At 46.2% G+C, this 12,122-nt stretch overlaps 1 protein-coding gene across 3 annotated transcripts; it reads left to right on the top strand.

Annotated features, from left to right (window-relative positions):
- Positions 1 to 416: 416 nt before the first annotated feature.
- LOC148824284 (uncharacterized) lies at positions 417 to 11,446 on the top strand. Of its 3 annotated transcripts, XM_088928261.1 has the most exons (10): positions 417 to 564; positions 1,668 to 1,745; positions 2,804 to 2,836; positions 3,603 to 3,686; positions 4,057 to 4,154; positions 4,256 to 4,413; positions 7,024 to 7,122; positions 7,360 to 7,437; positions 9,878 to 9,940; positions 10,886 to 11,446. In XM_088928261.1, exons 1-10 carry the CDS (start codon positions 502 to 504, stop codon positions 10,984 to 10,986), a joined length of 855 nt encoding a protein of 284 aa, XP_088784387.1. In that variant the 5' UTR covers positions 417 to 501; the 3' UTR covers positions 10,987 to 11,446. The 3 variants fall into 3 exon arrangements, with proteins under 3 accessions (XP_088784387.1, XP_088784389.1, XP_088784388.1); XM_088928263.1 differs by lacking the exon at positions 1,668 to 1,745; XM_088928262.1 differs by lacking the exon at positions 9,878 to 9,940.
- Positions 11,447 to 12,122: the final 676 nt, after the last annotated feature.

Below are 12,122 nucleotides of genomic sequence, written 5' to 3'. Positions count from 1 at the left end.
TTGAAAATCCGAAGAGGATCAGTACAATGAACTATTTCACACCTGGTGCAACTGGAAACTAACAGGAACTTCATTTGAAACATGGAAAACCATTCTTTATGTAGAGTTGTGGGTGCCTGGATTAGGATTCCTAGCAAGGTGACTGAAGCACAGCCTCTGGACTCTCTTCAGAAGCAGCTTGACAAGTCTGGAGTTTTAGTTTAGATACTCAACTACCTGTGCTGTCAGAAAATGACAAAGTTTTTTTTTCCTACCTGGTATTTTATCAGCTGCCCTTTGATTACTGGGAAGCGGTTTGACGTGAATTTAAAGAACCTCTGGCTGAAGTAACCGGTTTAGGGTTTGGCGAGCGCTCTTGCACAAAGGAGAGACTGTGCCGAAATGCAGAAGTTGGGGAAGAGGGAAATACCAGCCTCTACACAGGTAGGGCGACGGGGCCTCTGATCTTCGCGCCGGACTCCCGTCTCCGGACTGAACTGACACCCGAACCTGGACGCTGCGATGTCAGCAGACGAGCAGGGCCTGGTGTTTGAGAGTTTCCTGAAGAAAAGGAAAGATAAAATGGTAAGCTCGTAAGAAAAACGAAAGTTTATTTTTTTTTAACCTGCGGCGCTTGTACTGGGCGAAGTTCACAGTGCAGATGACGAACGAAACGCACAGCGGGGGGAAAATGGATTCCGGTTCAAGAGTGGATTATTAAATTTAGAGCTGTCAAAACTCAAAACGCCAAACCATTTAAAGCTTCCTTTCTTAGGTGATGGTGTGGGTGTATTTGTCTCGGATCTCTTAAATCTTTCAGCAGCTCTTCGGGTAATCAGATTATGTCCCACAAAAGCCAGGCGGCACAGTGTAATAGAGTTCAGTTTTATTTCTGGTCGCCGTTTGTCTCGTCAGAAAGAAATGGGACCAGACTCGGTGAAACTCCAGATGACAAAAGTAATTAATCACAGGGCTCTGCTGCCGATCGCTGTTGAATCAAGAGGAAAAACCGGCCGCCTGCTAATGACCTCGGAACCATTGTAGTATCTTCCACCTTCTGAACACCGCCAGATAATGCACGTTTATAAATCACCGTTGTTGATGTTATTAATAATAAGATTATAATTATATGTTTTGGGATCTCTTGGTTTTGTTTAATTAAACGCTTCATAACTACGAGCCATAAAGATAACAGGTGCAAAAATCTAAAATCTTTTTGTCTGCATAAATCCTGATGCGGCAGAGGTGTGTAAAAGATGAGATCACTTTATTGGCGATATACAATTTCTCGTATTAGGAATGTGTCTTTTCTCATACCCCAGCTTGCTCTCCATGACTCCACACACAGACACACAGACAGGGAGAGAAGCTTGGGGTCAGAGTGCAGGGTCAGCCATTTATACGGCACCCCTGGAGCAGTTGGGGTGAAGGGCCTTGCTCAGGGGCCCAATGGTGTAGGATTCGAACCGGCAGCCTTCCAGCCACAGGCGCAGATCCTTAGCTGCAGAGCCAAATATACGTACACACGTCCTCTGGGTGGCAGTGCCTGCACCCCGGGGCCTCTCTGCCATGTCACTGAGCGCTGGCAGGGGCTCTGAGCGCTCTGTGCCCCCCCGTGTCCCCTGGGGGCCCCTGAGCTGCGCCCCAACACGTGTGCTCCTGCTGACTGAGGTGCCTGGCTCTTTCAGAAGCTGAAGTGGGTGACCTATTGGTTCAGGCTTCAGAACACAACGCTGTTCTTCTACACCAAAAAGCATGGAAGTGCTGTAAGTATGTTCATTTTCCTCCAGCCCCCGACGGGCTGTGGCTCTGGATCTGGGATGGGTGCAGACCCCAGGCTTAACAGTACTTCCAGGTTGAACACCTCCACTCCACTTAGTGGTTGCTCTTACAGGCTGGACTGATCATATCTAATTTTTCCCAAAGCTGCAGTTGGGCGGTTTACATGGCTCAGATCATTGTGGGTACATGAGTTGTAAGTGTGTTTTTTCATGCCAGGATAGGAGAGCTGCTTGGTTTTGTGGAATTAGTTCACTGGATCCTTATTTCATAGTATTTCTAAGGCAATACAGGAGCCCAGGATGGGGGGGAGACCGAGTGCTTTACCAGGCGTGTTACAGAGGAACATGAGGCCAGACTCGAGAGCCCAGCCCAGAGTGTTGTTCGTCCAGGAGAGCAGGGGAACTGCCCCGCTCTTCCGAACAGTGCCCCAGTCAGGACCCTGGTTTCTCCTCTCACCCACAGGCTGGCAGCTCCTGAAGCACAGTGTTCCCAGTCACCGTACTGGGGCGCGGGTTTGGAGAATCTGGTCGTCCACAAGGCAGATCAGATGAGTGAGCTGCTTTGGAGCCACAGCTGTGTGAGCTCGCAGCTGCCCTGCCCAGGCTCTCCTGTGGAGCTCTGGAGAGGGTGAGGGCCAGGGACACCCACACCAGAGCAGGACACAGCCTTGTGTCTCTGCCTGTTATTATGGCTGGGACTCTCCAGGGACTGGCACCATTAAACCAGGAGTCGACAAGGCTGCCCAGAGGTGGGAGTCCGCAGTTTACTGCAGGATAAACCCTCTGTAAGCACCTCTATCAGCATCGTGCAGAAACTGTTACACAGTGGAGAGCTGTGCAGGGTCTTTTGGGGGTCTGCAATGAGAGCTTCTACCTGTAAAACTTTCTTTTTAAGAATGTAAAAACAAACCTTTTGCAATAATTGGATGTTCCCTTAGAATAAGAGGAGAAGAGTAGGTGTTGTGTGTTTCCTGATGTCCTGCAGTACCCTAGTGGGTGTGTCTGCAAGAGTGATAATTCTTCACATCGTTATGTTTTCGCAGTCCCACCTGAGAGGCCATTACTACATATACACAGTGAGTATGAGCATCCAGTGCACTGGCTTATGAAGAAGCGCTCTTTGCTTTTTGTCATTCAATTGCAAAAAGATCAATGCCATGAGGAGAGCAAAGCAGAATAAGGTTTGTGTAAAAATGTGATGAACACGCATGTTACAGGATGCCCAACTGTTTTTTTTTATTTCCTTGCTTTGCAAAAAAAAAAAATGCATATTCAAATTAACATTACGGTGTAAGTGAGAAGATCTTTCCAGGGCAAGATACTGTAAACAGGACAAATTGCAGAAATCATTCTGCAGGCTGTTGGGAATTGGGATTACGCTAAATTCTAACCAGAAAACGTTGAAAACATGGAAACGTGGTGTTTCCCCTTTTCATTTCAAGACATGGCTCTCCAGTCCTGGGAGTCTGAAAAGTTTCAAAGTCTCTTTAAAGCAGCAGCACCTGAAGAGCTGGGAGACCCTGTTACTTTGGTCCCATCTGGCCCACAATGAGCTGATTTAGCTCATTAAGAAGCGAGTTGGAACAAAACTCTGCAGACCCACTGGACCAGGACTGGACCCCCTGCAGACACACTGACTCCCCCAAGACCAGAATCTGATTGTAATGGCTTTAGGGGAAGCTCTTCTCTGCTTAAGGCATAAGAAGATTTTATTCCAGAAAATGTTATGGTGTCGTATCATATCTTTTATCTCCTCATTGCATCATAATATTTGTTGCTATGACACACTGTTTCTGCTGGGAGAGAGTGTTATAAAACTTGCTGCTCTCTGCTGTTGAACAGGTTCAGTCAGTCCGTGAAGTGAAGTCTGACAGCAAGCAGTTTGTTTTTGAAATCACCATGAAAAATGGGAAGAAGAAAGTGCTGGTAAGTTGTGAGGGACGCTTCTCTGCAACATGTGCATGCTTTGAGGTCTTCATTCAGCAGGAAAGCAGTAAGACAAGCTCACACGCCAACGCAAAACACATCAACTCAATTTCGAACACAGCCTTTTGACTTTGGCTTCATTAGTCCACGTTCCCGGAGCGTGAAGCAAACAGGTTTTGTGTCCAGGAGTAGAAGCAGGAAGTCCTGTGGGTCTGAAACGAGCTGCAGGACTACAAGATGAGGGTCCCCAGGTCCCCATCAGAGAATAGCTGGATGAGACCCACAGGCCACGAAGCAAGATGGGCTGACTGGCCTCATTTCATGCCACCTCTGTCTTGTGCTCTCCCTGCCCGCCCCGGGACGGCTCCAGGCTGCGGAGACGGAGGAGCTGCGAGCGGCGTGGACAGGCCTGCTGTGGAAAGCCATGCAGCTGCCAGGGCCTGGCCACCCGGACTCCGCCTGTGTCTGGTAACTCCGCGCCCACACCGCTTCCCGGCCGCTGCGGGGGAAAGAGAGAGAGAGGCTGTACAGTCCCCGGGTGCCGTTGCTGACGGGTGTCTCTGCTCCAGGCACGACGTGGCCGACCTGAAGGAGCGCGCGGGCCCCCGCCATCACAGCAGCTCCGAGTCGGACAGCGGGACGTCCGCCGGGCAGCCCGGCTCCTTCTCGAGCTTCACGGACCCGAGGGGGCTGGCGTGGCCGCCCACCGAGCCCCCCCTCGATGCAGGTGCCTGGTCCGAGCCGTCTCCGGCCTGCCTGGGGTTCGAGGGCTGAACTGGCCCTTGATGATGTCTTTCACATGGAATTCTTCAGCTGTCTCTGCAGCAGTTAGATCAAAGACTTGCCATGAAATGTGATAGTGTTGCCTAACCTTGTTATATACAATATATCTATAAGTATCACTGTACTCTTTCAAATGGCATTCATTCAGTCACTTTTCCTTGGTTATATTGTTGACTAACCCTCCTTTATATCTTCAAATTCCTTATTTCAAAATCCACAGGAAAGAGAAATCAAAATGTCTATCATTAACAGCTTTAATTAGCAGAACACAGTGCATCGTTGGTTTCTAGATGATGTTTGGGCCCAGGATCTAGGTTTAGGCCTGTGGTCAGGGCAGGAATACTTCAGCTGGACCCAATTTACTTGTACGCATGATGTTGATGCCGACAAGTCAGGGCTTTCACCCCTCGATTAATTGATGAGCAAGAAGAGGATCTGACCACACAGGGGCAATGCTCATCAAGCGGGGAAAAATCCAAATGTGAAAAATAAGACTATTGTCTGTGAGCTATCTGAGCAGAGCAGGCAAGTCAGGGTTGTCTTATGACTTCAGGAAGGGTCTGGAGTAGCCAGAGAATTCCCTTCATTCCCTACAAGGCTCTTGCTTACTTAATTAGAGCTAATCGATACATTAATAAAATATGACAATGCAGTTCCATCCCAATCCACTCTTCGTCGGCAGCCACTCACAATCAGTACAAGTGAATTCACGGACGGCAGCATTGCTGAATGTCGCCATGCAGGGGCTGTGGTGTCTGTTGTCCCGGGTAAAGGGGACGTCACTGAGGCCAGTTGGCCTGGGTGGAATGAGCTGATCTTGGGTAGGTGCAGTTATCTCTTAGAGAGTATTGTATGGTGAATATTATCCTAATGCATTGTAATAGTGCGAGCACATTGGTAGTACGGGACTACTGTGAGGGTCATTTGAAAAAGCAAAGGTTTTAGAAGTGGAGTCATGTGCAAGCGTTTGGCGAGGGTGTTGGCTGAAGATGGCCCCAGTGTCATCACACTCGACCACAAGCAGCGCTTTGTAAGACCTGTCACTGCACACACGTCCACAATCCCTGAATGAGCATCCTCAGTGCTGGGTTACCATCTTCCAGCACAAAGAAACAATCAACCTAAGTGAGAGTTTTGAAATCCAGCACCTGACACAGAGTTAGTGCTCTTTTTTTCCTAGTCCCGCTGTTCAAGGGTAGTTAAGATAAGATAAGATAGGTAAGATAAGATTTTATTGTCCCCTGAGGGAAATGTTTTATGGACACCCAGCACTCCTGTACATTTAAATAGAATGCAAAAAAAAAAGCAGAGAAGAAAAACATTGCACATCACTCTGTTGCACATGTACAGTATAACACATAACAACATGTAACATTTATAACACATCACAAGACATATTGGACTCAAGTGGGTTGTAAGAGTCAAAATTGTGTTTATCCTTGACATTTGTGTTGACAGCTTTAATGGATAGTGGAACACAGGAATGTTTGTATCTGTTTGACTTACATTTGGGAACCCTTAATCGTTTGCCAGAAGGAAGAAGTTGGTATTCAGAGTTGAGGATGTGGGAAGGATCTGATATGATTTTTCCTGCCTGTTTGATTATGGATTTTTCAAAGATTGTCGGCAGGGAGGGGTGCTGTTTCACTCCCATGACCTTCATGGGAGTGATGGATGAGGCGGGTACTTTGTGATTTAAAATGAACTGATAGATTACCAAACCACACTGAAATACCATGTCTGATCATGCTCTCACTTACAGCACAGTAAAAGAGTAGCATTACTTCCTGTTGAACCCCAAACACTCTTAGTCTTTGCAGGAAATATGAGCGCTGCTGAACTTTGGAGCAAACACTCTCAACATGAGTAGACCAGCACAGGTTACTGTCTGTGTGTACTCCTGAGTACTTATATGAATCAACCTGAGTGATAAGTTCGTTGACTGTTTACGCTGACATGTAAACAGAGGAGCTGCTTCCTCTACACATTAAACCAAGCACAGCTGTATCATCTGAGAATTTGAAAATGAAGTTGCTTTGACTACTGCTCGTACAATCATTTGCATAAAGTGTGAACGAACTGGAGAGCTCACACAGCCCTGAGGGGCACCTGTGCTAATTGATCGTGACTCGGAAAGAGTTTTGTTGACCCTGACATTCTGTGTGCGGTTTGTTAAAAATGAGTGATACCTTCTTGTTATGTTATTGTTAACAGACAGTTGTAAAAGTAGTTCACAAGCATCCAAGAAGCCTAATTAACAAAGCTCAGCTGGTAATGAGGTCTGCCCCAGGCCTGGGACATGGACCCACATTGTTCACAAGAGGGCTAATTCACACAGCCTGATGCTGATGTGAAGCAGACACAAAACAAGCAGCAATCTTTCACTCTACATATCCACATGCCTGCGTACCCCCATTTTCTGTTTAAATTGTTAAGCGACTCCCTCTCCAAGCCGGGGGGTGATGCTCGCTAACAATCCCCTCGTTTTACTCTGTGAGGGACTGTAGTTCTGTGACCCTAATGCACTAAACGGGCTGTCACCCCTCCCCTGCAGCTCAGCACCAGAGCATCACTGCGCAAGAGGAGGAAGAGGAGGAGGGCCTGTATGATGTGCCAACGTCGAACCGAGAAGCCAGAGGAGAAAGCGCCCAGGGTAGGACACGATGTGCCTGGCTGGGCTCCATGTGCTGCTCACTAGCTGTGCGTGGGAAAGGAGGACACTGAGCTGATGTTGCAAACTCTAATAAGACGTTCTGCGGGGATGGAGCTGTGGCCGAGCCTCTGTCACAGCGACTGTCCATTGACATCCGTTCCTCTCCTGTTCCTCGGCTCCGAGAGCCCAGGCACCATGGCTGAGACGCGCACTGACCTGCTGTCTCTTTTGGTTTAGGCAGCAGAGCCATTATCACAGAAAGCATCTATGATGTTCCAAAGTCTTTGCTAAGAAAAGCTTCTGAAAGCCGACTGGGTAAGTGAGTCTCTTTAATTTGTTCCTTTGATTTCGTGTTTCTATAAATAAATCCTTTGAGAAAAGAGTAATTCCGCTCGGTTTTGAGAAGAGTGGTTATTTTTTATTCTTTTATTTCCTCATGCATTCATGTCTTCCTTTTTCTCTCTTCTCATTACGGTGTAAGGTTTCTCAGTGAGAACAGGAAGTGTCTTCAAAGCAGTTGATGTAATAAGCCTATAAAAGTATTAAGTCTGATATTCATCAGATTTGAGCTGTTTTGGAATCTTTTGTTTTTACTTTTCCAAGAGTGAAACCTACTTTCCAAAAGGAAGGTAAAGGATTGATGACGCATCAGAACGTGTGTTGCCGTAATGCCGCTAAGTGTTAATGTCCCCATGTCCGTCCTGAACCGTAACGGATGATTGGTTTAGCAAAGGAAGACGATGGCAGTATCACCACCTGTCAGTCAGATGTTGTCAGGCCTCCAGGCAGCACTGGAATCCAGGAGAGCTCCAAGTTCCGCCAGGTGGCTGTTGTCAGTGGTGCTGGTAAACCAGCAGATGGCGCTCTCCTCACAGTATGGTGCCCAGAATGTGACTGTGCAAGACTATGAGGTGTCATCCTGCAGATGAGATGTTTAACCAAACTTCCAGGTCACTGAAGATCCCAGCACCAGTGGAGGTGGTATTCCCAGTGTCCCGACTGACTTCCCCTCTGTGCTGTGCATCCGGCCTCCCTAGAGTTTCTCCATCAATCAGCTGGAGAGGCAGTTCTCACCTTTCTATTGCTTCTTTCCCTTCGATACACAAAGCATTTTGGGATCCTTTGGGAATAAGGCTCTTTGTAAAAGCAAGCAATTATTTTTATTTCTCACTTGCACACAAAATGTAAAATTATCAGTGTCATATAAGATAAGAGATAGATAAGATCACTTTATTGGCCATATACAATTTCTTGCATTAGGAATTTGTCTTTTCGCATACTCCAGCTTGCTCTCCATGAGACACACAGGCACACAGATGGGGAGAAAAGCTTGGGGTCAGAGCGTACGGTCAGCCATTTATACAGCGCCCCTGGAGCAGTTGGGGTGAAGGGCCTTGCTCAGGGGCCCAACAGATTCCTCTGCCAGCTGCTGGATACGAGCCGGCTGCCTTTCAGCCACAGGCGCAGATCCTGAGCCCCAGAGCCACATAACTTTATTAGATATGTAATCATCTGACCCCGTTTCCCCTTAAGAGGCATTCTGTGTGTAAGAGGACTGGAGTTTAAACTTGGGCCCTCACTGTGCGCTGAGCCTCGCGTCCGAGATTTTCCAGGCTGAGCAGTAAAACACCTGGCCTGCATCCACAGACTACAGGCCACATACAAAAACAAACATTCCCTCGCGACGCAGCCCTCCAGGTTCAGAACAACCCAGGAAAGGAGCGTGGGTTAGCAGCGTGTTCTAGTGAGCCCGCGAGCCTAACAATACCAGCAGTTCAGATCCCCTGCAGAACATTCGGATTGCAGCTGTAGGCGTTGAGGAACCTGGCACCTCGAGTCACACACGAGGCTGACTGCTCATTCATTGACCTGTTGTTCAGATATATACTGTATACTGTATCTCTAGCAGCTCAATGAGCACTTGACACCCTGTATAATACAAATGGTCCTTCTCTGGGTGACGCCTCAGTGGTTAGCATTGCTGCCTCACAGCACTGGGCCTCAGGTTCCACTCCTGACCTGGGTTTCTTCTGTGTGGAGGAGTTTGTATGAGTTTGTATGTTCTCTCTGTGTGTTGGTGAGGGTTTCCTCCCACAGTCCAAAACCACATGGGTGGGTGAATTGGCACCTGGGAAAATCGGCTCTGGTGTGAGTGTGTGTGGCAGTGTGTGTGCTCTGCAAGGGACTGGCGTTCCATCCAGGGTGTATCCCGCCCTGCGCCTGCTGCTTGATACTGTGGGACAGCTGACCCTGAACTGGAAGAAACTGAGTGGGTGGGTGCCACCTAGTGGGACCAAGTGGGAAATGCACGTTCTCATGGGGAGTCAGCACCAGACAGCACAGGCTGCAGTTTCATGCAGGAGGATAAGATTTATTGTCTCCTGAGGGAAATTGTTTGTAGACACACAGCACTTCTGTACATTTAAATACAATGCAGAAAAAAACAAACAAACATTGCACATCACTCTATTGCACATGTATAACACATAACACATAACAACATATAACATTTATAACACATTACAAAACATATTGCACACAAGTGGATTGTAAAGGTAAAAAATTGTGTTTATTCTTTCCATTTGCATTGACAGCTTTAATGGATAGTAGAACAAAGGAATGTTTGTATCTGTTTGACTTACATTTGGGAACCCTAAAACGTTTGCCAGAAGAAAGAAGTTGGTATTCAGAGTTGAGGATCTGGGAAGGATCTGATATGATTTTTTCTGCTTGTTTTATGATGGCTTTTTCAAAGATTGTCTGCAGGGAGGGGTGCTGTTTCACTCCCATGACCTTCAAAGCTGTCTGGATGAGACGGGTAATTTGCGATCTTAATTGAACTGATAAATTACCAAACCACACTGTTATACCATATCTGATGATGCTCTCTCTGGTAAAAGAGTAGCATTATTTCCTGTCGAACCCCAAACACTCTTAGTCTTTGCAAGAAATATGAGCACTGCTGAACTTTGGAGCAAACACTCTCCACATGAGTAGTCCAGCACAGGTTACTGTCTGTGTGTACTCCTGAGTACTTATATGAATCAACCTGAGTGATAAATTCATTGTGGATTACTGCATGTGAGTGATCACCAACTGCTCTGGGAACAAAAACTATTTCATTTGTTTTTTTAACATTGAGAATTAGGCTATTATTGTCACACTATTGCACAAACCTTTTGATTTCTGACATGTACACAGATGAGCTGCTACCTCTATGCATTAAGCCAAGAACAGCTGTATCATCTGAGAATTTGAAAATGAAGTTGCTTTGACTACTGCTCGTACAATCGTTTGTATAAAGTGTGAACAGAACTGGAGAGCTCACACAGCCCCGAGGGGCACCTGTGCTAATGGATCGTGACTCCGAAAGAGTTTTGTTGACCCTGACATACTGTGTACTGTTAAAAATGAGTGATACCTTCTTGTAATGTTATGGTTAACAGACATTTGCTTCAACTTGCTTATCAATAGATAAGGAAGGGCTGTGTAGGTGTCTGTTAAGACCAAAGTTAAAAATACTTTGAAAGGTCATGTTACCATGGAAATAGAGGTAATTAAAATCTTACTGTTTTGTAACAGTGAAGACAAAAACACAAGATCTCTAATCCCTTCCCAAATTATGTGAGATAACCAGTGACTTTACACTAACAACCAGATACAATAGAGCTCTTTTACAGCAGAGCTCTCCAAAGTTGATATTTTATTTGTTTCTAAGTTTTATTAGCTGTCTTGATGATTATTAAATTCCATTTCATTTTAGAGGTCCTCTCCGGAGTTGAGACCTTGACCCTTCTGGACGACATTAAGCTCAGCCTGGGAAGCGATCATGTCAGCTGGATAAACAGCAACTCCACCAGTTAGGACTGCTGCACTATGGAGCTGGTTCTTATTTCTCCTGCTTCCACTTTCTGTGACCCATCAGGAAATTGGACTTCCATTGCTGAGCTGACCGGTCCATTACAGGCTCCTGCGCACATTGTTGAAACTGGAAAGCAAATTCCTATACAGGACTGTTGAGGATATTTTAATCCAGATATAAACATTAAATGTAACATCAAGGGTCGCCTTAGATGTACTTAAGCATTCAGTCTGTCATTACTGAGTCCCTGAAGGATTATGAAAAGAAATGGTAATATGAGAATATTATAGAAAATAAGTGTATCGTTCTTTATAAAGTATGTTTCATTTGGGAATTTCTCAGTTTAGCTGATTTTTCTAATAGATTGTGTTTGTGTGTTTTACTCATTTCTTAAAGTTGCTGAAACTGTCGAACCTTCAATAAAAGCTCATCGAGGCAGCTGCCCTCAGTGAGTCACCAGCAAAGCTCCTGCTTGCCTGCAGTTTGTAAGAGGGTTCACGATCACCTTGACTCGCTTCTTGTAATTATGAGGGATGAAAAGAATAAGGTGCTTTAAAAATACATCAGCGAGCACCCGGTAACTGGAATTTCTATTCTCTCTGATGTTTCCTGTCTCCATGCCCTTTCAGCCTCAACGTGCACTTTGCCCAGCTCTTCTCTGGCAAAGCTTAGAATCAATTCTTAATTCCAGAGCTCCGTTCTGCAACTGAGGTGGACACCTATGTGCTTGACTGGTCAATCATTTAGTCCCAGTTGCTCCAATTCAGCACAGCAACCAAAGATGTCCGTGACTGTGCCTGTGATGCTAAACTATCGTTATTACCCAACATCACTTGCTCAGACGTAAGATGTGTTTTTTTATAATGGGGGTGTAAGCGAGGCACAGCTTTTAAAAAAACAAAAACATTAAAAAGGTCCTTTTTAGAAACAGGCTGTAGTACTGAGATGGCTGAAGGAGAAGACAGTTCTTTGTTTGCAAACTTTAGTACTGATGAGTCCCAACAGCAATACAGCCCTCTCCCCACTGCAGACTAGAGGAGAATCTGAGCAAGCCTGTCAAGCCTGTCAGTATCCACATGACTACAGCGTAGATGCTAAAACACAAGAACCCTTCTCCAAGATAGTCCTTATCATCGGC

The sequence above is a fragment of the Atractosteus spatula genome, chromosome 11, assembly GCF_055471065.1.
Source record: "Atractosteus spatula isolate fAtrSpa1 chromosome 11, fAtrSpa1.hap1, whole genome shotgun sequence".
In the NCBI taxonomy this organism is placed as follows: domain Eukaryota; kingdom Metazoa; phylum Chordata; class Actinopteri; order Semionotiformes; family Lepisosteidae; genus Atractosteus; species Atractosteus spatula.
Note: the sequence above shows the minus strand (reverse complement) of the source record. Positions and strands in the feature narration are given on the sequence as shown.